The sequence below is a fragment of the Mastigoproctus giganteus genome, chromosome 1, assembly GCF_048544385.1.
Source record: "Mastigoproctus giganteus isolate SK-2022 chromosome 1, ASM4854438v1, whole genome shotgun sequence".
NCBI lineage: Eukaryota > Metazoa > Arthropoda > Arachnida > Uropygi > Thelyphonidae > Mastigoproctus > Mastigoproctus giganteus.
The window spans coordinates 45,676,069-45,701,839 of record NC_143575.1 but is presented as its reverse complement, the minus strand read 5'-3'; the positions used below and the strand labels follow the sequence as shown (position 1 = coordinate 45,701,839).

At 35.6% G+C, this 25,771-nt stretch overlaps 1 protein-coding gene across 1 annotated transcript in view; it reads right to left on the bottom strand.

Annotated features, from left to right (window-relative positions):
* Positions 1-2,681: 2,681 nt before the first annotated feature.
* The window catches only part of LOC150090758 (zinc finger matrin-type protein 2), a 67,630-nt gene continuing 44,540 nt past the window's right edge, over positions 2,682-25,771 (bottom strand). The window contains exons 4-6 of the mRNA XM_090379946.1: positions 22,358-22,431; positions 15,055-15,200; positions 2,682-3,652 (exon numbers count right to left, since the gene is read on the bottom strand). Coding sequence (XP_090236072.1) covers positions 3,515-3,652; positions 15,055-15,200; positions 22,358-22,431 — 358 coding nt within the window. The 3' untranslated portion in view covers positions 2,682-3,514. The remainder of the gene's footprint in view (positions 3,653-15,054; positions 15,201-22,357; positions 22,432-25,771) is intronic.

Here is a 25,771-nt window from a genome sequence, read left to right as displayed (position 1 = left end):
ATGTAAATAGTATGTTTTGATAACAGATCTGAAAGGACTGCAGGCAAAGAAAATTCTGAATTATCTCACAGAGATGATTCAGATGCCCTTAGCCCTAGATGGAAAAGGTCAATAATAATACCATGTTTCCAGGTAGTGTTAAATGCCTTTTCAATATCTAAGTTGTCCATGACTAGATGTTGTTTCCTGACGAAGACATTGCAAATACTGGATTCAGCTTTGATGAGTACATTGAGAGTGAATCTGTTCTTTCAAAAGCCAAACTGATGTGATAAAAGATTCTCTGAGATTCTAAGATCCATGTAAGCCTCACATGAACCAATCTCACAAAAATTTTTCCCACACAGCTTGTAAGAAATATTGGTCTATAATTTTGAATCAAGGATTTTTGCCGGGTTTTAGTAGGGCAAGAATGAAAGAACAGTGCCAGGAAAGAGGATAAACATTTTCAGAGATTTGATTATATAAAATCAGTAGAATACATAAGTCCTCTTCAAGCAACTGTTTTAGCATAATGTAATGAATGATATCTTGGCCAGCAGCACTATTGAAACTTTACTTAAAGATTCCTTGAATTCTGTTAAACGGTTGATTGTATGGAAGCAAAAGATGTGTGAAGTTAATTTGTTGGTGGCAGACACTTTCAAGTTTAATTCTAATTTACAACTTTTTCTTAACACTGCCCTGTACAGTAAGAATATCTTCAGATTTCCTACTCTTAATATCATTAGTACTAATGTGTATGCAGTATCACCTTTTGTGCCTTCAAAATATTTTAGCTTCTCTAACAATGTCATCAACTTTTGCTAGTGTCAAACATACTCTGGGACTGTTTCACTTATTTTTACAAAATATATTTGCCATATCACTGAAAATAGAGTGGCTAGCAATAGCCACTACTTCCTATATGATTAGAGGAAGTAGCTACTATCATATTCCTCAGAACCCACACATTAAAAACTTGATTTTTTGTGTAAACTCCAGAAATAGTTAAACTTTACCATATGCAGGATGATTGAATTCCTCTCGGTATATCTTTTCATGCAAGGGATGAACTGAACTGGCTTTGTAATGTGTGTGTTGCCATAAAGCAGGGATCACAGCACTCTCCTATCAAAATATTGGTCAAAAAATACGTACGTCTATCCACTTCTCTACCTGGCTGTGAAAGCTCACATGTTTAAAGTGTTTTAATTGAACCCACATATTTTTACAATTAACATCCAATTAATAAACTCAAGTGCTTCACGTTTAACAGTCAGTAGAACTTCTTGACCAGCAATAACAAGTCTTAATCCTTGCCAGATTTTTAAAACCTAATACTCTGCTTGTAGTAAAATGCACAAATCATAAACTGCTGCAGAAAATATTACACAATATTTCAACACAGTGGTGAAACAACAATGCTGCTATGGAAATTATGCAGCATTTCTTTCATTTTAGGTGGCTCATTCAAGCATCATATTCCAAGCCTTAAGCTGGGGATGGACTTAGCACTGTTGTGGAAAGCTTTGCATTTTCCATTTTCCTTGCGTCAAACTTGAAATACGACATGGCTGGATGGTTTCTTGACAGGAGAATATATTGGGGTTGTCAGTCAGCAAGTATGTTTAGAATCCATCCTAAAATCCCTGACACACCGGAAGCCATAAAGACTTGTTAGGTGCACGTGTTTATGTGGGACACTGGTCCAAGTTTTGTTATCCATATCGTCTGTAAATGCATACACATAAAATATTTGTGTTATGAGTAATAATATATACATGTAACTAAAATTCAAAAAAAGTTTGTATAAATAGTACTTCTATACAATAAACTATAGTGCTCTGAGTAGGCATTTTATTAAAAACAGTGAAACAATGGGTGGGACAAAGGAGGAGGAGGAAAGAACTTGCATTAAGTAACTATGGTATAGTTTAGGGCTAAAGCCTCAGGTTACGTAAATAGTTTAACTAATGTACAAGTTAGTGCATTTGCATTATTTCTGTACATAGCCAACTACATAAGTAGTTATAATTGGTAATTAGGCTTTAGTCCTAAACTATACCGTAATCTAAATTACTCCACACCATCAGGCATCTCTCATATTGTGGATTTATACTTCGCAACTGGGTTGTCATCATTGCAACACCAGGGTACCTGCCCACCCACTGATGAGGAACCAATAAGCTCTGAAACGGTGCCGTATGGGTGATGGTGTCCACTGAGAATAAGTAACAATAGTCTTCTCCTGTGGTGAAACGTTACTTATTTGAGGTAGTGCAATACAATGGCAACTCATTGTGAAGGTATTCATAATGACACCAATACTTAATGACACCAATTTATAACTACTTATGTAGTTGGCTATGTACAGAAATAATGCAAATGCACTAACTTGCACATTAAAGTAAAATAAATACATATTTTAATAAGCAAAGTAATGATAATAAATTGGATGCTAGGACAGTTATTCGAAGTTTAATTTCAAATTGCTTGAAAATATATTTTGCTATCTGGTACCATATGATATCATCAAATGGAATATTTAATGCTTCTTTTAATTCCTCTAAGATTGTGAGGATTGTCCTTGTGTAGTTAATGGCATATTTTTGTACAGAAAAAGACTTCTTATATATACAACTTCTTTTTTTATTTTGATATATTTGATACTACATATGTAAAATTCATAAGTAGAAGGTTATTACAGGTGATTTAATTATATAGATATTGACATTTCATTCAATATGAAAACATGGCGCCATTTTACGAAGTTATAGGGTGGAAATTGAAGTCCACATCCAGGTAAATATCTTGAAAACAGATAGTGACAGGGTTATTATATGTATAGCCTGTCACAATAACCTCAGTGCAGTGTGGACAGCTAAACTGTCATGATTTCTGTGCTGTGAAATCAATTTAAGGGGTTTCATTGGTTATTCCCGAAACTATGAAAAATAGCAGAAAAACAGTCCACCATAAAACCACAGGTTTTAAATCGAGTGGCAGGATTAAAAATTAAGAAAAACTGAAAGGGCAACAAGTTATGGACAGGAGAAAATGCTGGCTTTTGCTGCATGCTGGTGCAATGCAATCATTCTAACAGCCATGCAAGCCATCCTGTAACAGGCCTTTTCTTATTACTTTTTTTTAAAACTCATAGCCTTGTAATTTTCCAGTTTGGGGATATTGTTTCTTAATAAATCAATCATGCTGTATGATTTCTCTGAATGATGTTTTTCTGTTGTCCTACAGTTATAGGGAAAGCACCTGAAACCCTTTTAAAATTGACAGGAGAGGCATTGCAGTCATGCTAGTTACTACCTGCTTTGGATTTACTGTGAAGTCAATAAGAATTATAATATGTACTTATGCTTTAGCACTATATATATGCAATACAACTTCAACAGTCTGAAGTTTATTAGCACTAAATTTATATAGCACATAATTTGTATTACATTCTATTCTGTCCCAGATATGAACTTGATTTTCTTCCCAATATTAACAAACACAATACACATTAATATACAATAACTCATTTCTTTGCAGATCCAAACACAGAAAAACCCATAACAGCTGCCATTTCAGGATCGACACCATAATCAAACGTTTCTTGGGCCTTTCTTTTTCTTTCTTTCCTCTTTTCTCTTCTGTATTCTTTCAATTTTTCTTCCTGGAAACAACACCAATCTTGTTGGTTAGAATTTTAAACTTGATTATGATTATGCATTTAATTACATTATTGTAATGTGTAATGCATTTTGATCAGCTGCTTACAGTTCTAAAATTAATGCTTCATTATGAGACTAGAAGTATGTTATAAACAGATTAATCTGCTAAGGAATGATTTCATAGTCAGTTTTCCAGTCTCAGCCCTTTTTTTTATGATAACTGCAGTTCCTTATTCTAACACCTCTGGACAACAGTGAAATCACTTAGATTAAAAAAAATAATAATGTATAAATAAATATTATGTTCCTTGCTAAAGGAATCAAGATACAGTAAGACCCGTGTATCCGCAGGGAACATGTTCCAAGACCTAATGTAGATGGCTGAACCGCGGATATAAGCAAACACCTGCTGACCCCATATATAATGCAATTTTCTTGTACATACATATAATAAAGTTTAATTGATAAATTAAACACACAGTAAGACATTATCAACATTAAATATGGTAATAATAAAGTACAGCAGACTCTCAATTTATTTACCTGGAGCAGATTAACTGGGACACATCAAGACCAAATGTTTAGTTTGATTTAGCGCGTCGCATCAATTGTTGTGTACTGTCACACCGCAAAAGGACAAATTTTGTTTCGTTATTTATGTCAGGGATGTCGGAATTTTTCTTTTCTTTAGAAATCGCGAAAATGATGGGCAAATTTATTTAGGCTATCAACTTCCACAACAAAAGATGGAGGTCTGTTCTACCAATCAACTACCCACTGGCTAAATGCAAACTTCGGCATATCTATCCTACAACTGTCTTTCCTCAATTTGAATTTATGCCCTCTCAGGTGATTATTCTGAGCAAGTGGAAGAATCCCATCAGCATCGAGCATGCTCAAACCCTTCGTTCCATTCACTACTCTTGTTGCTCTTCTCTGTACTCATTAGTAATAGTAATAGTAGTAGTGGCATGTGATGCAAGAAAGCAACTGTATGAGCTTATGCAGCATTCATTCCAACAGCTCTACATCCTTCTTAAAATGAGGCCTTCAGACCTGTATACAGTACTTAAGGTGTGGTCTGACCATTGCCTCATACAAGAGGATAATCACCTCCTTATCCCTGCTAGAAAAATTCCTATATATCATTGACAAGACACCATGAGCTACTCTTGCAGACCATCTGCACTACTCAGAAAACTTTATATCTGCCTGCACAATTACCCCCAGGTCCTTTTCATTCTCTACCACTGTCAGTGTAGCACCAGAGAGTTGATACGTTGCTCTGGGGTTGCTGTTTCCCATATGTAGTACGTTACATTTGTCAATGTTAAACTTTATTTGCCACCTCTCAGCCCATCTGCTCAACTTTTCTAGATCCTGTTGCAGCAGCGTACTGTCATTAGTGTCCTTAACAACCCTGCCAACCTTCGTATCATCTGCAAAGTTGGACATTACCCCTGAGGGGCTCACATCTAGTGAGTATGGGTTTGGCACACCCAGGGTCCTGAGCTGGATATCATCATTCTTCTTTTTCTTGGTGATTCCCTTCTACTCTCTCTCTCTCTCTCTCAGGGTGACCCAGAAATTTTTTTTGGCTGGTGTAGCATAAGCCTCAGGCTTCCTTGCACTACTATATGGCTAATAATAATAATAACTAAGCCTGATATACCATCATCAATATTGTTTATAAATACAGAAAACAACAATAGACCCAACACTGAACCCCGAGGGACTCCACTAATAACATTAGTCCACGAAGAGCAGTGTCCATTTATCCATAGCAGCATTTTGCCTCCAATGCCACACTGTTCCAATTTGTGCAGCAGTCTTCCATGTGTAATAGTATCAAAAGCCTTTCTAAGATCCAAATATATGATATCAAAGTTATTACCTGCATCCAGTTCCTTTATGACTACATCATAGTATCCATTCAAACTGGTCCGACAAGACTTCCCCTTAACAAAACCATGCTGTGTCCGAGCTATAACTGAAGTCTGAGCTATAACTAAATATAGAGGGAGTTATGTTTTACCTAAATATGCCAATTTCGCATAATCTAGCCAGTGATGTATGACATACTGATTTAGTTTAACAGATATAAGCTAATTCCCTTAATTTTAGCAATCAATTTTAGCCTTGATTTTCTTGTGATAAACATAATCAGACGTCTACCTATGGTTCTTAGGTTCAAATTCCGAAGCAACAATGAACAATTTGGAGAGCACACTTAGAGGTTTTGGCGGTTTTTGTAGGCTGTGCCAAAGTTTTCCAAGTATTAACTGATCATGACACGTTCTCAGGGTTGTAAATCTATCCTCCAAACAGTAGTGGGGAAGATGATAGTGATCAGGTCCAAGTTGAGAATTCCCAGGAAGCCTCCACTTTACAAGATGTTGACTATCAGCCAGTAAGTTCAGGTAGCGAGGTACATTTAATCAAACAAGATGAGCTGAATGATTTTGTCCGAGACTTAAATTTGCTGAAAGAACAAGCTGAACCATTAGGTTCTAGGTTACAGCAGTGGAATATACTTGGCAGGAACAAAGATTTCAGTGTTTCGAAATATTTTGCTATGGAGGACAATATGTGTTGCTGCAAAGACATTATTGGACTTCTGAAAGAACTAGTTTCATGCATAAGTCAGATGAATGGTGTTTATTCACGGATGCCTCAAAATTAAGTTTAAAAGCAGTTTTGCTTCATAATGGCAATACCTGAATTTCCATCAGTTCCCATGTTTCATTCAGTTGGACTTAAATAAAATCATGAAAGCATGTCTAAGGTGGTTCTACATGCTATAAAATACCAGGATTATGGTTGGAACATATGCAGTGATCTTAAAGTTATTGGTTTGTGGGGGGGGGGTTCACAAAATATTGTTGTTTTCTGTATTTCTGGAACAGCCGTGTGAAAGAAGAACATTATGTTGTGTAACATTGGGACACGTGGGACTAGTTCATACTAGAACAATGTAATGTAAAATATATTCCTTTAGTGCAACCAAACAAGGTTCTTCTTTCACCCCTGCACATCAAACTTGGATTGATGAAAAATTTCACGAAGGGACTAGATAAAGAAGGTAACAGATTTGCATACTTCAGAAGTGTATTTCCTAATTTAACATATGCCAAACTTAAGGAAGAAATTTTCATAGGACCTCAAATTCGGAAACTCAGAAAGATGATGTGTTTGAACTCCAGTTAAAGAAGGTTGAATTGGCAGCTTGGTGATCATTTAAGGTGGCAGTACATGGTTTTTTGGGTAACAGGAAAGAAGAAAATCATGAAATGCTGGTGTCTAATTTACTCGAGTGCTACAAAAATATGGGTGGTCAAATGTCGTTGAAAATTCATTTTCTTCATTACCATCTCGAATTTTTCCCTGAAATGTGGGTGATGAACGAAAAGAGCAGTTTCATCAAGATATTTCCACGACAGAAAAGCAGTACCAAGGTCGCTGGGATCCTACAACGATGGGTGATTACTGCTGGTTCCTTGTGAGGGAGAGTAAGCAGGAATACAAGAGAAAATCCCTTAGTAGTAAACGTTTTTAAGGACAATTACAGATATGCCGATTATATATTATTGAAATATAACTATTTCACTATGATTTATAATTTTTCCGAAGTTAAATGAGTTATAGAGAACTTATATATTTTTACACTTGTATTACAAACTTGAATTATACATATATATCCCTTTATCTTAACATTAAACATTGGTACATCTTTTGATGTAGAAGTGATAGAGACTTTTTATGGTGATTTTTGGAATCAGTGCATTTATTTCCCCCAGAATGATATATTTTCATTGCAGAGGTATGACAAAAAATATTTTTTTGTTGGCTAGTGTAATCAGTTTTAACTGAATGTGCAGATATAGTAGTTTCCAGGAAAAAATATATCCATGACATATAACACAATCTTTTATCTCAAAATCCTGGTGCAGTTATTTGTAGAGATGAAACATGGATATTTATGCATTCAAAACCCAGGAGCTGCTGTTTCAAAAGTGTAAGTAGCAGTGAGAGTGCACAGTTTATTGCTGTAATTACAGTTGTAAGTCTCTGCTATTTCACTCAAAAATAAAGGTGAGTGATTATCATAATTCAATGAATGACATTAAATTTTAATTAATTTTTTAAATGTTTCTTCTTCACCTGATGCGCTGAAAACAGTATGGTTAAGTCTTGTACAAGATAAACTTGGCACAAAATGTTACATTATAATTAATATTTAGAAGAGCATGGCTATTTAGTTTTTAACACCTTTCCAGAACATTTTTTTCCGGAAAATGTGCCGTAACAGATCGACTTTTTTTATTTTACAGATTAAAAGTATGCATCATGCAAATACTCATTGTATAGTTTTTTGTGTTTTTTCTTAATTTTTTCGTAGAAAATACATGGGAGTAATTAACCCATTTGGGCTATCTCGAGTTATCTTGTGTACGTCAAAAAGTGTGCAAATTATACAGATTTTTTTTAATAAATTAGTACTTGAGCTAAAAGAAAGGCACAGAAAAAAATCTTCATTACTCATTATATAAATAAATTTAAAAAATCAAGTGGAATGCACAAGCAGTAATTGCAAACTAACTACATTCTGACAAACGGCCGCCACAAGTGGACAGGTGAGGTAAGCATCGCTTACGGGCGGCAGTTCAAGAGGGCGCGGAAATATTTTTCAATATTGTTTTTGTGAATTATTTTCGTGGGTTCAGTATTCTGCATTTAGGGTAGAAAATTATATTTTGCTTACACAGGAACGCACGCGCGCTACTGTTCTAACATTGCCGTACAAAATAAGTAAAACGAAAGCCAGTTATAAGAAAATCCCGAGGAAACTCGTGATTTACCTGCCTAATGCAAAATTAGCCAGATAAATGCCAGAGAAAACACGTTTCAGTCCTAAATTTAGAGGTATTATTGTATCCTGAGATTTTTTGTGTTGTTCCAAATAACTTTTAAAACTAAAAATGAGATATCTCGGGATAATCCATGAAGCGGTTAAAGTTAACACTGTAAGTGGTATGGTGGTAACTCAATCTGAATGAATTCTGTTGGGTTCAGACAAAATCATATTATGAAAAAAATGTTTGCACAAACAGAGTTTATAACGAATCAAATGCAAGTGTTGTCTGGCAATAAGTGTTAAATCAGGTCACACCTGATAGACGGATCAAATGCAAGTGTTGTCTGGCAATAAGTGTTAAATCAGGTCACACCTGATAGACGGATTCCACGTATACAGCAGTGAGAGATTTGGAAAAGAATTACTAGGTCAAAGATTATATATGACTGAAGAGAGAGAATGATGGAACCATAAAAATTTTATAAGTGGCAGTGAAGATGAAACTGACAACATCTGCAGCAAAAATTTTAGCAATTTTAATTGAATTCCATAAAAATGAATGATTTTTGAACTCGCTTTTTCTATGAATTCAGAAAAACCACTCTTTTCAGGGCAGACAAATTTTGGTAACGAATAACCAATCATTTATAACAAACATTATTTATCAAATCTAACTATCTTCTAGAATTAATTTAATACCATTTTTTGGTATCACTCGCATCAAAACAGTTAAAAACAATACACTCAAAAAACTAATTTTAAAGGCAGTATACCACCATTTAAAAGTGCAAACTCTGTATTTTTGCTTTTATACAGATTACTACATAGTGTTCAGATATTTTTAACCGTATTAAAATGTAATTTTTAATTAAATTATTTACATTTTGATGGATGGGTGCAATGGCATTAATGTACACAGGCTCTAATCAGCAGGAGATACATTTAAATATTTATTGTGTTCAATATGTTAGTTTTAATATCACTTACCCTTAGTTACATATTAGTAATTGGTATAGAAATTGTACTACATGAACACAAATAATTTCAACATTACATGAACTCAAATAATTTCGATGGCATAGATTTAATTATACCAATAAATATGCAACGATCACGTAATGTTCAATTATTTAATAGCATTAGCAATGGTCAATGTAACAATGCATCTTTACCTTTGCCTCTACCTTAAAATAAGTTATTATATTGCCCTCTGTTAGAAGAACACATACACACACAAGGAAGGGTGTCCAAAAAAAGATTTCTATTCAACCAGAAGTAGTTGCGATATAAGGTTGAAACAAATACCATGTATTACACTTTCTCAACATAGTCACCAGACAAAATGACACGTTTTTTGCATCTTTCAATACATTTCCACAGGCCAGGCCAGTTTTCTACAAGTCCTCTGACTATCCTTCAAACCCAGAGTCAGCACAGAAGAAATCACCTCATCGTCAGCAGCAAAGTGTTTTCCACAAAGAAAGGAATAGGAAGAAATCCAACAGAATGTGAGGAATGCACAGGGGCATTATTGTTGGGCAGGCACACACCCTTTGACAGCCTTCCCCATCTTTTTTCTTTTATAGCAACAAGTAGCTTTATAAGGAGATTGGAATAATACTTCCGTCACAGTATCACCCCTTTGAAGTTAATCTGTTAGCATTACACCAAGCTAATCCCAAAAAACTGATACCATCACCTAGCCAGCACTTGTTTGCACCTTTGCCTTTATGGGGGGGGATGATGATTTGCATGCTTCCATTGTTTTGACATTTATTTAGTTTTGGGATCATTGTGATGGATCCAAGTTTCATCCATGGTGACTAGGTGTGAAAAAAAAAACTCCTCTTGCTTTTCCTAGCACATCAACAAGATTTCATGTATACATTGTGCCTTTTCCTTCTTGTGGTAAGGGGGTCGAAGTATGGTGAACCCATTTAGCAGACACTTTATTCATATGCAACTGTTAATGGATGATGTTCACCACACACCTATACTAATTTGAAGCTAGTTCTTTTGAAGCTAATGCAGCAATCTTCCAGGATTAACCTGAATTTTCCAAACACTCTCAGTTTCAGGGCATCCTGGGATTTCTTCTTCATGCACTGAGGCTCTTCCACATTTGAATTGTTTATACCAATGTGCAACAACAACAACAATGCTGTAACCTGGGCAGTTTTCTCCAAAAATAGCAACCATTTCTTCATGGATTGTTTTGGGTGTTTCCTTGCAGAAAGAGAAACCAAATCATTGCTCTGTATTCCACTTTATCCACTGTAACGCTTCACTTCATTCAGCACTGCAAAGAAAAAAATGAATTGTCAGATTGAAACCAAAATTTGTGTGGCTGCTATAGATTAAGGAATCAAATAAAAAAAAAATTATCTTTCTATCACTACTTCTGGGTAATAGAAAGATTTATTTATATATTTATTTATATATAAAGTGGGTTCTTTTTTGAATAGAAAAAAGAACACACTTTATATATAAATAAAAACCTTAGGCAATTCGCAGGTGCAAGGTGGACTTTTGTTGGCTTGTGGACTACATGTTAGATATTCCTGATGTAGGAAAAGCTGGATCCAAAATTATGCCTAATGGGGGGAATTCCCCCCACTGCAGGATTATGGATATAAAATGAAACATTAGTATTAAGGTTTAATTTGATATCCACTGGTAAAACATTTTACCAAGAGATATTTTAACTCCAAAATAACTTAGAAATTATTCAGAATGTTGCTCAAAGTGCCTAAATGACTAAATGTTGTTAAGAGATAACTACAATTTAAATCACTGTTATACCACGGGCAAAACCCCTCTTGTGGTCAGGATGTCCAAGCAAATGACTGAGTTCGGTGTGAGATAAGCACTGCGAAAGGAAAAATAAGAGTAGGAGTGTGTTATAGGCCTAATGACTTGAATGAGTACAATGAACAATTGTACAGAGAAATAGAGTGGGCCAGTAAATCAGAATGTCTTATAATGGGGGATTTTAACTTCCCAGATATTGACTGGAACTTGTGGATTGGTCACTCACACACTAGTCAGACTTTTGTGGATTTATTGGATGATTGTTTTCTGCAGCAGCATGTTCGAGAGGCAACCAGAGAAAGTAACACTCTTGATCTGGTTATCAGCAGTGATCATTCGTGTATTAAGAATTTGCAGATAAAGGAACCACTAGGTGGCAGTGATCACAGTGTGCTGAAGTGGGATTTACTCAAAGAGGTAACTACCGTCAGGGGTAAAGGAAAGGGTTTTTGCTTCCGTAAAGGGGAGTACAGTGGTCTCAGACAGTTTTTAAATTCTGTACAGTGGGATCAACTGACGATGTTACAAACAGTAAATTCTAAGTGGGAAGCATTCAAAGAATTAATCGTGGAAGCTACTAGACTTTATATACCGATTAAGAAATATCGTTCACGGTTTAGGCCTAAATGGTTATCAAATGGACTAATGAGACTCGTGACAGAGAAGAAAAATGCATGGGATGCATATAAATTATCAGGTGACGCAGAAGCCTGTGGCAGATATAAGCTAGTCTGTAATCAGGTCACAAAGGAGGTTCGGCAGGCGAAGGCGGATTACGAGAAATCTTTGGCAAAAGATGCTAAGAAAAACAGCAAGGATTTCTTTACTTATATAAACTCTAAAAGGAAGGGGATGAATATGATTGGTCCACTTGACATCGATGGTTCGACTGTTGATGATCCTGCTCAGATAGCAAACAAACTGAATGAGTATTTTGCATCTACATTCACACGTGAGGAATTATTACAATTTGAAAATGGAAGAAGGTTATCAAATTGTAGCAGTGTGCTTAATGATTTTGTAATAACTGAGAGCAAAGTGGAGGAGAAATTGTTGAAGTTAAACATAAGAAAGGCACCTGGGGTGGATGGGATCTATCCAGTTATTTTAAAGGAGGCGGCAAAGCAACTAAGCAAACCCTTAGCCATAATTATGAGAGCATCCTTGGACTCAGGGGAGGTTCCCACGGACTGGAGATGTGCAAATGTGTCCCCAATTCACAAAGGTGGATCGAAGGGTGACACGAGTAATTACAGACCAGTTAGTTTAACTTCTGTTCCGGGTAAAATAATGGAGTCGATGGTTAAAGATGCATTGCAGGATCATCTAGACAAGACTGCAGCAATAATTCAAACACAGCATGGGTTTGTTAAGGGAAAGTCTTGTCTGACAAATTTGATTGGTTATTATGATGTGGTCACAAAGGAACTGGATGCAAAAAATAATTTTGATATCATATACTTGGATTTCAGTAAAGCTTTTGACACTGTTGCGCATGGAAGACTACTGTACAAATTGGAGCAGAATGGTATTAAGGGTAAGTTGCTACAATGGATAAAAGGATGGTTAAGTGGGAGAAGACAGAGGGTGGTAATCAATGGGTGCTGCTCTTCGTGGACTAATGTTATTAGTGGAGTCCCACAGGGTTCGGTGTTGGGTCCACTGTTGTTTTGTGTATTTATCAATGATATTGATGAAGGTATATCAGGCTTAATGTCGAAGTTTGCAGATGACACAAAAGTTGGCAGGGTTGTTAATGACAGTAATGGCAGTGTGCTACTGCAACACGATCTAGATAATTTGGGCAGATGGGCTAAGAAGTGGCAACTGAAGTTCAACCTTGACAAATGCAAAGTACTGCATATGGGTAGAAGTAACCCCAGAGAAACGTACCAACTGTGTGGTACTACACTTAAGGTGGTAGAAAATGAAAAAGACCTGGGAGTAATTGTGCAGTCAGATATGAAGTTTTCTGAGCAGTGCAGACAGGCTGCTAGGGCGGGTCATGGGGTTTTGTCAATGATATATAGGAATTTTGCTAGCAGGGAAAAGGAGGTGATTGTCCCTCTGTATAAGGCAATGGTCAGGCCACGCCTTGAGTACTGCGTACAAGTCTGGAGGCCTCATTTTAGGAAGGATGTAGATTTGCTTGAGCGTGTACAGAGAGAAGCAACACGATTGGTGAGGGGAATGAAGGGATTCTCTTACCAAGAGAGGCTTAAGTTCTGCAAATTGCAGTGGCTGGAGACTAGGCACCTGCGCGGTGATCTGATTGAGGTCTATAAGGCCTTGAATGGGTTGAGCACGCTGAATTCTGATGGGATCCTTCCACTTGTTCAGATTACCAACCTACGGGGACATAAGTTCAAATTAAGAAAGGACAGATGTAGAATAGATATGCGGAAATTTGCCTTTAGCCAGCGGGTGGTTAATTGCTGGAACAAACTTCCATCTGTCGTTGTGGAAGTTGATAGGTTAAATAAATTTAAGGAGGAACTGGACAGGCATTTAGAGGGAATGGTGTGATTTTTTTTTTTTTGGCTGATGCTGCATAAGCTCCTACACTTGCTTTCTTGCATCATGTGCCACTACTACTACTACTATTCCTGATGTAGGAAAAGCTGGATCCAAAATTATGCCTAATGGGAGGAATTCCCCCCACTGCAGGATTATGGATATAAAATGAAACATTAGTATTAAGGTTTAATTTGATATCCACTGGTAAAACATTTTACCAAGAGATATTTTAACTCCAAAATAACTTAGAAATTATTCAGAATGTTGCTCAAAGTGCCTAAATGACTAAAGTTGTTAAGAGATAACTACAATTTAAATCACTGTTATACCACGAGCAAAACCCCTCTTGTGGTCAGGATGTCCAAGCAAATGACTGAACGAAGATGATGTTGTAAGAGAACAACAACTACTGATCGGTCACTCTGAGAAATGCTGTAACTTATGCTACCCTGTAAAGATCAGTTCTTTTATAATTATGTACACTGATTTTAAACTCTGAGTAAAAAAAAAAAAAAAAAAAATCAAATCAAAATAAATTAAAAAAAAATCAATGTACATAATTACAAAAGAACTGATTGTTAGAGAGTAAGATAGGAAACAGCATCTCTCTCACTGATTGACCAATAAGCAGTCAATCACTGTCTTATGATGTCACCTCCCTTGGTTTATTTATCTATCCATCCTAACCACTGAGATTGTTGTTTGTTTGTTATTTGGTTTTTAGGAGTACTAGCAACTAAGGCCATGTTGCTCCGGGGATATGCGGTGGTCATTCCCCGACCTTTCGCATCCTCCGTATTTGGTGGTCACGGGCTAAAACCCTAGTCTAATCAAGAAGCATGTGCTACGCACTGCTGCTCCTGCCCACCTGGCTACGGTGGTGCCTCTAACCACTGAGAGGAGTAGGACATGTGTCCAAGGAACTAGTCACATACATTACTCCTCACTATTATTAGTTAATTTGTTTTTTGTAATTTAACATGAAAAAAAATTTAATAAAATTATAAAGCAGGAAAGGGATCCAAGTATTTCTGCAATGTCAAAGGATCAATTAAACAAAAACTATAAGGAAACTGGATCATGTACATTTCTCTGTGACATAAAAGGTTTATACAAATATCTTAGATCAAGAAAATGGAGATAAATTCTGCTTAAAGAAGAGATATTTTTCAATTAATTAATTCGAATTTAAAAAGCACATTCAATTTTGAATTTACTAACTTCATCTTTCAACTCCTGCATTCTTTGTTCAAAATCATATTCCTTTCGCCTTTCTTCCTGCTTTTTTTTATTCATTTCAAAACGTTTCTTCACTTGATCTAATGATGACCTTTCAACTCGCATTGACATACCTAAATTGCGCTGATCTGTAATGCAACAATTTATGAAATTGTACATCATTTCAACATTTTATTAATATAAATTATTAACTAAATACTAACTATCAAAATCTTGATTTATTACTATTAATAGTAATAGTTATTAAATTTTTTTAGCAAAGCTTATTTCCCAGTACTCATCTCTTAAGATCTGTAATTATTGTTTAAATTTCATAGAAATAAAAGTGAAAGTAAAAGTAAAAAATTAACTATATGAATGAATAAGACCAAGTTCCAAGTTAATAAGAATAAGTTCCAAGCCCTGTAGAAGAAGTGTGCTGCTCTTTCCCTGGTTGTAGTCTATAAAAACTGCATAAAAAGGAACTATAACATAATATTGATAACCAAGAGTCTAAACATAGGACTAAACATAGGACTTTCAATGAGTTCATCATCGGTTGGTTATAAGATACACGTGAAGGGATTCTTTTATAGAAGTTCCAACTCCCATGATGCATTGCATTAAGCACATGGAAATTTTAGGTGTGTTAAGCCCCATATTGACGAAAGATTGGTGGGTAATTTTGCATTCAGGATTTTCTATGATTGTATGATGAGTTTTGTCAGAACCATTCTATTGTTAAGGCTTCATACCGAAGTATTCTATGATTAGAATTTAACTTAAAATGATTGCAGAGTCTATTAGTGAATTATGATTAAAGGATTGTGCATACTGTGCAAGTTCAGTGCCATACTGGTTTGATTTTAAACTATTGTAATGATAGTATGCTCTTGTGTTTGCTGTCTTAGGTGATCCGTATTTTGTGATAGTGCTACCTATTTAACAACTGGTCTGTGCATAAACTGGTCCATAAACATCGGGAGTCCATAAAATGAACAAGTTTATGGACTCCCGGTGAGATTAGCCATTTCAGTCCCACTTTCTGAATTTTATCAAGCAGCTGTTGAAAATCAAATACTTAATCCATTCTCCCCTGAAATTAAATTATTCATACGATATGCAGACAATATATAGTTAATCACTAATAAGACCATTATCAACGACCCCTTTAATTAAGTTTAATTCTGCACACAACAGATTAAAATATACCTTAGAATTAGGAGAAAATCATAGCATCAACTTTCTAAATTTAACCATACACAACTCCGATAATAGACTTAAGACAAGAATATACAGGAAAAAAACACACAGAGGAAAATTTCTGCATTTTTATTCCCATCGTCCTTATAGTACAAATAAATCTGTGCTATACAACCAAATTTACAATGCTATCAAATATAATTACTCACAGGAAGATATAGCAGCAGAACTGCAATATTTAACAAAAACTTTTACAGCCAGGAAATACCCCAAACAGCTAACCCAAAACACCATATCAATGGTAAGAAATAGAATTAACAACCCTCAAGATAATAAACTGGTAATAATTACACACAACACAATACAAAGTTATACTCCCATACCACAGCCAATTAAAATGACAACTTCGCAATGTTTTTATAGGTACAAACATTACACTAGTCTTTTCCTCATAATAAACTAGGCGCCTTTTTTAGTAATTAGAAATAATCATATAAATGCAATATCCAAGACACAAACTATATAATATATCTTATTAAATGCCAACCGGGGTGCGATGCCTGTAGCACTACCACAAAATACGGATCACCTAAGATAGCAAACATGAATTTATTCAAACTACCCACTTCCACAACAACAGATGGAATTCTGTTCCTATAATCAACCACCCTTCCTCAATTTGAATTTATACCTCCTCATTCATGTAGCATGAAGAAGAGGAATAATCACAGCAGCACTTAGCTTTCTCAATACAGTGGTACCTTGGTTTGCGAGCATAATTCGTTCCGGAAACGTGCTCGTAATCCAAAGCCCTCGTATATCAAAGTGAATTTCCCCATAAGAAATAATGGAAACCCAGATGATTTGTTCCAAAATTCAAAAATATTCATATACTGTAAAAATGATTAATACAAAATACATACCTTTTTATATTTTTAATATTTAAATTTAATATACATAAAGCAATCGAATTTATTAATTACTGGGTAGGATGACTTTCACTATCTCTAACGGAATCACTGCTATCTGTTGACTTTCTTTTTGTGCGACTTTAACAAGGAATCTTTCCAATGACACTTGCTTTTGCCTCCTTTTGAGGATTTCACGGAAATCAGATTCATCGCTCGCACTATTACAAAATGAGGAGGCACGCTTGATACGCATAAACAAAGCTGCGTGCGTGTAGCAACTGAATAAACAACACCGTAAAGGCAGAGATACACTATTAATACCTCACATTTTACTAAAGCACATTTCTGGGGGTTACTACCATAAAACAATAAAAACAATTTCCAGTTGCGTTCCTCCTAGTGGAATCTGTTATAAACTGGTAGTAAACTCGATCTAATTGCATTTGCGATTATACTAGCTGGAATTGTTGGTTTTTACGTTATTATGGTGAAATGTGTTTCCCCTTCACTGATATAAAAAACCATAAATACATTTTCAAAATCTTCCCTTCATTCCTATCGGGTTGCATTCGGTTGGGGTGATTCTACATTCGACTGCCATTTCTTGTAAACACAAAGGCAAATCGTGCATAAGCAAATTCGGTTTGTGTTATATAAGATATCGTTCCCGTATTTATAAATCGTGTATGATCGAATTCGTGTAGTGTAAACACGTGTTATACGAGGACTGACTGTACTCGTATTGCAAGACCTCGCTCATTTATCAAGTTAAAATTTATTAAAAATTTTTGCTCGTCTTGCAAAACACTCGCATACCAAGTTACTCGTAATCCAAGGTACCACTGTACATTCAGCCTTAAATATCTCAATCAGTTCATCTTGCCTGTGCCTAGTCTCCGGACATTGCACTTTGCAGAACTGAAGCCTTTCTTGGTAAGACTACCTTTTTGTTTCCTTCACCAATCTTGTTGACCTTTTCTGTGCCCACTCCAACAACCCCTCCTAAATTCAGGCCTCCAGACCTGTATGCAGTACTCAAGAGGTGGCCTCAGTGCCTTACACAATGGGATAATCACTTCTACTTATCACTGCTAGCAAATTTCCTCTATATCATTGACAAAACCACACAAGCTGTCCTGGCAGCCTGTTTGCACTGCTCAGAGAACTTCATATCTGATTGCACAATTACCCTCAGGTATTTTCATTTTCCACTAAACTGAGTGTAGTACCACATAGTTGATAATTTAATCTGAGATAACTGCTATGCAACATCAGTACTCTGCATTTGTCAATGTTAAACTTGAATTGCAATCTCTCAGCCTGTTTGCCTAATTTTTCTAAATTTTGTTGCAGCAGTAGCATACTAGATTACTGTCATTAACCATCCTGCCAACCTTCATATCATCTGCAAACATCGATATTATTAATAAATAGTGAAAACAACAGTGGGCCCAGTACTTTACCCTGGTGGACTCCAGTAATAACATTAGTCTATGAAGAGCAGTGCCTATTGACAACCACTCTATCTTTTAGCATTAGCATTAGTAGAGGCATTTGATGCAAGAAAGCAAGCTTATGCAGCATCAGCCAAAAAAAAAAAAAAAATACAGTAAAATAAATAAATAAAAAATAACCACTTCCACTTCACCCCTCTGTTCATTCGAAATACCTGTCCAGCTGAGCCTTAAACTTATTTAGGCTATCAACTTCCACTACAAGGGATGGAAGTCTGTTCCACCTACCAACCACCCGCTGGCTAAAGGCAAATTTCCGCACATCTATCCTACATCTGTCTTTCCTCAATTTGAACTTATGCCCTCTCAGGTGATTATTCTGAGCAAGAGGAAGAATCCCATCAGCATTGAGCATGCTCAAACCATTCAAGGCTTTGTACACCTCTATCAGATCACCTCGCTGGTGCCTAGTCTCCAGACACTGTAATTTGCAAAACTTAAGCCTTTCTTCGTAAGAGCAACCCTTTGTTCCATTCACTAATCTTGTTGCCCTTCTCTGTACTCGTTTCAGCAGCTCTACATCCTTCTTGAAATGAGGCCTCCAGGCCTGTATAAAGTACTCTAGGTGTGGCCTGACCATTGCTTTATACAAGGGAATAATCACCTCCTTATCCTGCTAGAAAAATTCCTATATATCATTGACAATACACCATGAGCTACTCTTGCAGCCCGTCTGCACTGCTCAGAGAACTTCATATCTGCCTGCACAACCACCCCCAGGTCCCTTTCATTCTCTACCACTGTCAGTGTAGTACCACAGAGTTGATACGTTGCTCTGGGGTTGCTGTTTCCCATATGTAGTACTTTACATTTGTCAATGTTAAACTTCATTTGCCTCCTCTCAGCCCATCTGCTCAACCTTTCCAGATCCTGTTGCAGCAGCATAGTGTCAGTAGTGTCCTTGACAACCCTGCCAACCTTCGTATCGTCTGCAAACTTGGACATTAAGCTTGACATACCATCATCAATATCATTTATAAATACAGAGAACAATAAAGGACCCAATACTGAACCCTGAGGGACTCCACTAATAACATTAGTCCACGATGAGCAGTGTCCATTGATTACCACTCTCTGTCTTCTCCCCCTCAACCACCCCTTATCTTCTTCTACATAACCATCCCTTTATCCACAACAGTAACTTATCCTTAATGCCACATTGTTCCAGTTTGTACAACAGTCGTCCACATGCAACAGTATCAAAAGATTCTCTGAAACCCAAGTACAGTAGGCTTTCATTATAATGCAGTTCGCTTTATGCTGATTCACTATAATGCTCTTTTACCAGCGTACAGATTGAATTTTTGACATGTTTAACAAAAACGTATCATCTGATGTACTCTATAGTTTGATAATGAATAGCAAAACAGCATTAAAACGTTTCCCACGCTAAGTGAAATTTTCTCCCACACTAATTAAATTGCAGTACAGTGACTTATGTAGTTCCGAGATCAAATATTAAAAAATTATCAAGTATATTGCTTGTAATATTTGCATTATATGCATTTATCCAGAGTCTAGTCATTAGTCAGTACAGCGACAGTTACGGACAGTTTACTTGAACATTATATCATAATTAATGCAATGCAGTTACATTTTCAAAAATTAATAATGGTGGAAAAGAATAAGAAAGCAACAACATCTGAATGCAGTACGAAGACTACAAAGGTAAGAGAAGGACTGAATTTGAAAATTAAATTAGATGTTTTGAAGCAATTCGATTCCGGTCAACGACAAGTGGATGAGTGCAATAATTTAGGACTGGCAGGTTTAACTGTAAGAACAATTATAAAAAATAAAGAATTAATTTTAGTAGCAGGAAAGACAGCTGTTCCACTGCAAGCAACTAAACTGGCTACAGCTAGGGCCAGCTATTATGATTGAAATGGACAGGCTTCTAAATAATTTTATTGAAGGTAATATCTGATATATTTAAAATCCAGGGAGAAGCTGCAAGTGCAGAACAAGGAGATGAAACTTTCAAAAAAAGAACTTTTAAAATTATTGAAAAGGGTGTTATACCTCTCAAAAAGTTTTTAACGTAGATGAAGCAGGACTTTTTTGGAAACTAATGCCTAAAAGAAGTGTCATATCGAAAGAAGAAAAAACATGGCAGGCTTCAAAGTGACAAAGGATTGGTTGACTTTATTGTTGGGTGGTAGGGGTTTTAAATTAAAATCCCTTTTAGTTTACCAGGAAGAGGGTCAAAGTACAACCTAAAATTGACCAAAGACACAAAAACTTGACAGCCCAGGGCCATCAGATTAATAAATTCATGATTTTAATTGGCATTTTAAGTTTAATTTTGATACGTAATGTAGTTACCTTCCACAATTATATATGTATGTAACGCAGAATATTTTATATGTACAAATTTTTGAATATTATATATTTTGAGTCTTTTCACTACCATTTATTATTGATTAGGAAATATCCTAAAGCATAGACTGCAACTCACAAATACATATGTTACTTTATGGGAATACGTCACTCGCTTAGCGCTCTGTTTTTCCGGAATGAATTATCAGCGTTAAGCAGGGTCACCTGTATATATGAAAATTTATTTTTTATATCCAGTTCCTTTGTTGCTGCATCATAGATCCAATCAAATTGGCCAAACAGGATTGGCCAAAAAACAAATCCATGCTGTGACTGAAGTATAACTGCACACCTGTTTAGACAGTCTAATAATACTTCTTTCTTTATCCAGTGATTCCATTATTTTCCTTGAAACAGAAATTAAGCTAAACAGGTCTGTAATCTTGTGCCATCCTTTGATTCTACTTTGGATCCAGTCCCCGTGGACTGGAGATGCCAGTTTACTCGTTTATATTATCACAGAGGACAACCCATAAAGCATATTATTCAATAATCCTATTACTGGGTTACTACAACAGGTGCAGCCAGTAAACTTTTGAAATGTTAATATTACAAGTTCGCTTAATTTTATCCTTTTTAATTTTATTTAGATTCAGCGTTAAATTGGAGTCTTTAATTTCATGAAATATTTTTGAGAAGAAATCCGACAGCAATATACCGAAAGCATTCTCCAATGCAATTTACCTTTGAGCTGCCAAGATATTTAATGACCATAAGTGTGTGTGACCACACCACTTTTGCTGCAACAAAAAGAGATCCCCAGGTCATCCTTCTGAACATCACACCATTGTCAATTAAATTATAATCTTACAAGTATATAAGAAAGTGTAGGTTCCATATGTGCATGCATCATTTGAGAAGGCAAAGTTGGATCAACACTAAATTTTTAGCCCATATTCGGTAAGTCCACAGAAAAGTTTATACCCAATTTCACATATGCCCTCACACCCATTTCTAAAAGAAACACTGCTATAAAATGGGAAATAGCAGTTCTCATCCAATTCAGAATTTCAAGTTTTATTTAGAATACTTTTGGGGACATCTATAATTTCAACACTGATACTGCCTATGCATCTCTTCCCACCTTTTAAGGAGAGCTGTTCTAGCATGTATGCTCCCCCCTTATATATTTTGGTCTCCAGAGGAGTTAATGCAACATTACTTACTTTATTCAGACAAAGGCTGGGATAGTTATATTAGCAATAAATAAAAAATTAAAGAGATAACAAAACATACACATTAAGTAAATTGAACAAATACAAAGACAAAAGAAAAAACAAACAAACCAAATACACTCACGTTTTTTTCCATTGATATGGTCTAAAAAATTTATGGAGTCCTTCACAACACAATCACATACATTGCAGTAATACCTAAAATACAATTGAAATTTAATATGATTACCTCTGACAATTGTAAAATTAAAATAAAAAATAATGGGTATTTTCAGTATTCAACATTACACAGAATAATCACATCTCTTTTATAAATTGCTAAAAGTTAATTTCTTCATAAAATAGCAAAGAGCAATATAAACTTCAATATAAAGAATCAGCTCCCTAAGTTATTCATATGCAATGGTTTTTTTTTTTTTTTTTAATAACAAATGTTATTTTTCATTAAATATCTCTGTTGGTTGTCCAGTCTTACATATAGCACAGTAAAAGTCCATTTATTTGGTACCCAAAAATATCCACTATGCTTGAGTACCAAATAAACAAAATTTTTGTTAAGTCGAGCAGCTGGCACTTTTCTACTTTCCAGCATAACACTATATTCAGTTACCAGCAAAAATTCTGAACTTTCTACCATTACTTGGGACAAATCAAGTTTTGTGATTTCTCAAAATTTTCTGTTAACCAATAGTTAATAGGAGAGTTCACTGCTGGCAGAAGTGCAAGTGGTTCTAATATACAGTTGAAAGCTTATTGTTTTATGTTTTAATATTGCAAAATATTAAAAACTGGTCCTGTTGCAGTCACGTTTGATGAGTTTGAAAATAAACAGAAGTGGTATGGTGTATGTTCAAACTTGTTCCAACAGATGGTGGTACAGAGATTGTCCAGTAGGCTGACATACTGCAAGTAATAACCAGTTTCATTAGTAGTGTTAACATTCTGTGTCATGATTTTGCAATGGAGCAATGAATGAATATCAAATTTTGTTTTACACTAGAAAAATCTGCAACAGAAATATATGAAATGTCAAAAACTGTTTATGGTGATGAAACAGGTCATGCCAGTATGTTTCAATGGTATAAATAGTTCAAAGACAGACTCAAGGATGTTTGCAATGACCCAAGAAGTAGGTGTCTGTCAACCTCTAGAAAGGAGGACACAGTTGCAAAAGTTTGGAAAATCACGGCAAGAGATAGTCATTTGACCTTCAGAATGAAGGCTGATAAGTTGGACATAAATAAGGAAATCTTTCATCAAATTCTGCATGAAGATTTAGGGAGGATGGTCTGTGTAAAATTTCTGCCAAATAGCCTCATGGATAAGCAGAAGAAACAAAGAGTGTCATCATGTGAAGACTTCATCTAAAACTGTCAAGACAATCATAATTTCCTTGACTGTATTGTCACCGGAGATGAGTATTGGGTGTATGATCCAGAGAAAAAACATCAGAGCATGCAGTGGACTTTAAAATCATTGCCAAGACCCAAAAAGTTATATTTGAAGAAGTTCAGGATCAAGGTGATGTGTTTTATTGGCAAATGGTGTGATTCACAAAGAATTTGCACCTGAAGGGGGGGGGGGGGCAGTCAATGTTGCATTACATGTACTTGTTACTGAAGTGCATTTCCACAATTTCGAGAGAAAGGCAGCTGGTTCTTGTTGCACGACAATGCCTTCGTCCATTTCACACTTGTTATGAAGACATTTCTGATTAAACATGGTATTAAACAGATCAACCATCTGCCCTACTCTTACAATTTAGCACCAGTGGACTTCTACCTCTTTCCCAAGGTGAAAATCACCCTTAAAGGAAAGAGATTTCAGGATGTTCAGGACATAAGCTGAACATCTCTTTGGATGCTTTCAATGGCTCTTTTCAGAAACTTTTACAATGGTGTAATAAGTGCATTCAATCAGGCAGTGATTACTTTGAATAAAAATAAAACCATTTTTGAGCACCTTTGTGCTTTGTGTTCTTATTATTGCCCCAGATAGTGAACTTTATTCCTACACCTTGTACTTCAGTATTCTTTGGAAATGAAAATGGCTCCTAAAATTTATACAGCAAAATAGCGGAGAAAAAAAAAAGAAAAATGTGTTAATGTGCCATGAAGGTTATATAATGATAACAACCCTAAGTTGAGATATCAGATCAACTGGGAGTCCCTGGTGAGTAGTATTACTGCATTATAAGCAAGTATATAAAGTAATTCATGTTTAGACTACTGGGATATTTTATTTAGGCTTATACTATACAGCATTATGCAAATTTCAGCCAGAAGAAATACTAACCAATTCCATGTAATTGGATATTTCTTGTAAATAGATAACAAAATCATGGTTAAAAGGTTTAAGTAAGACTGGATTAACTGATCTTTTAGATATGCCATAGTTCATTTTTTTTTTTTTTTATTTCTGTTAAACTTTGTTGATCTTTACACATTTTCATCTGACAGTAAAATGGAAATAACTTTTTTAAATTTTGAAAAAAAAAAAAAAAAAAAACAACAACCCCTTTTTATCTGTTTACTCACATGACACTGTGCTGAAATGAAACTGAAAGAAATGATTTTTGGAATCACTTATGGAAAGTGATTGTATAAGGTAGTGTATGTTGCGATAATCTTGTCTCCTTTACTAACATCTTATGGCCCACATTAATACTAACTCAAAAGCAGCAGGAGTTAATATCAGTATGGGTCAAAAGTCTAACAAGGAAGCTAGACTTTTGCTGCATCAGCAAAAAAAAAAAAAAAAAACGCATATGACCTTTAAATTTGACAGGACTGTGAACCACCTCAACCACCTGGGAAGCCAGTTTACTCCAGTGGCCGATAACATGCTGAGCAAATGTAAACTTCCTGATGTTCAGTCTGTTAGGTTCCCCAAATGGATTACATTTAGACTCCCTAATTTTAATTTCTCATTTTAAGAGGAAAATTCCACTGTTATTCAATCTGCCCAACATGTGTCTTATACATCTCAATTACATCCTGTTGCCCTGTTCCCAAGCTCTGTAAATTCATCCCTTTGTCATTCACATTACATGACCTGCTTGTCTCGAACCTTTTCAAGAAGCTCAATGTCTTTTCTTAAATGTGGCCAGACTTGAACACCATATTCCAAATGTAGTCTTCTCATTAACTTTTATAACAGAACTATCACTTCCTTCTCCCTGGATGGATGGAAAGGTATGCATATCATCGATACAACACTGCGCCATGTTGAACAACTGCTTACAATACATGCTAACCTTCCTTCACATTAATTGCAAAGTCTCTTTCCTTATTTATTCCCTTCAACTTTACACCAACTGTATAACCTTACAAATCCAACTGAAAAACTACTTCTGTCAAGTGGTCTTTTTATTAGATTCTCTGCTATATAATGATGATGACATTAGCATTAGCAGAGGCATTTGATGCAAGAAAGCAAGCTTATGCAGCATCAGCCAAAAAAAAAAAAACCACTTCCACTTCACCCCTCTGTTCGTTCAAAATACCTGTCCAGCTGAGCCTTAAACTTATTTAGTCTA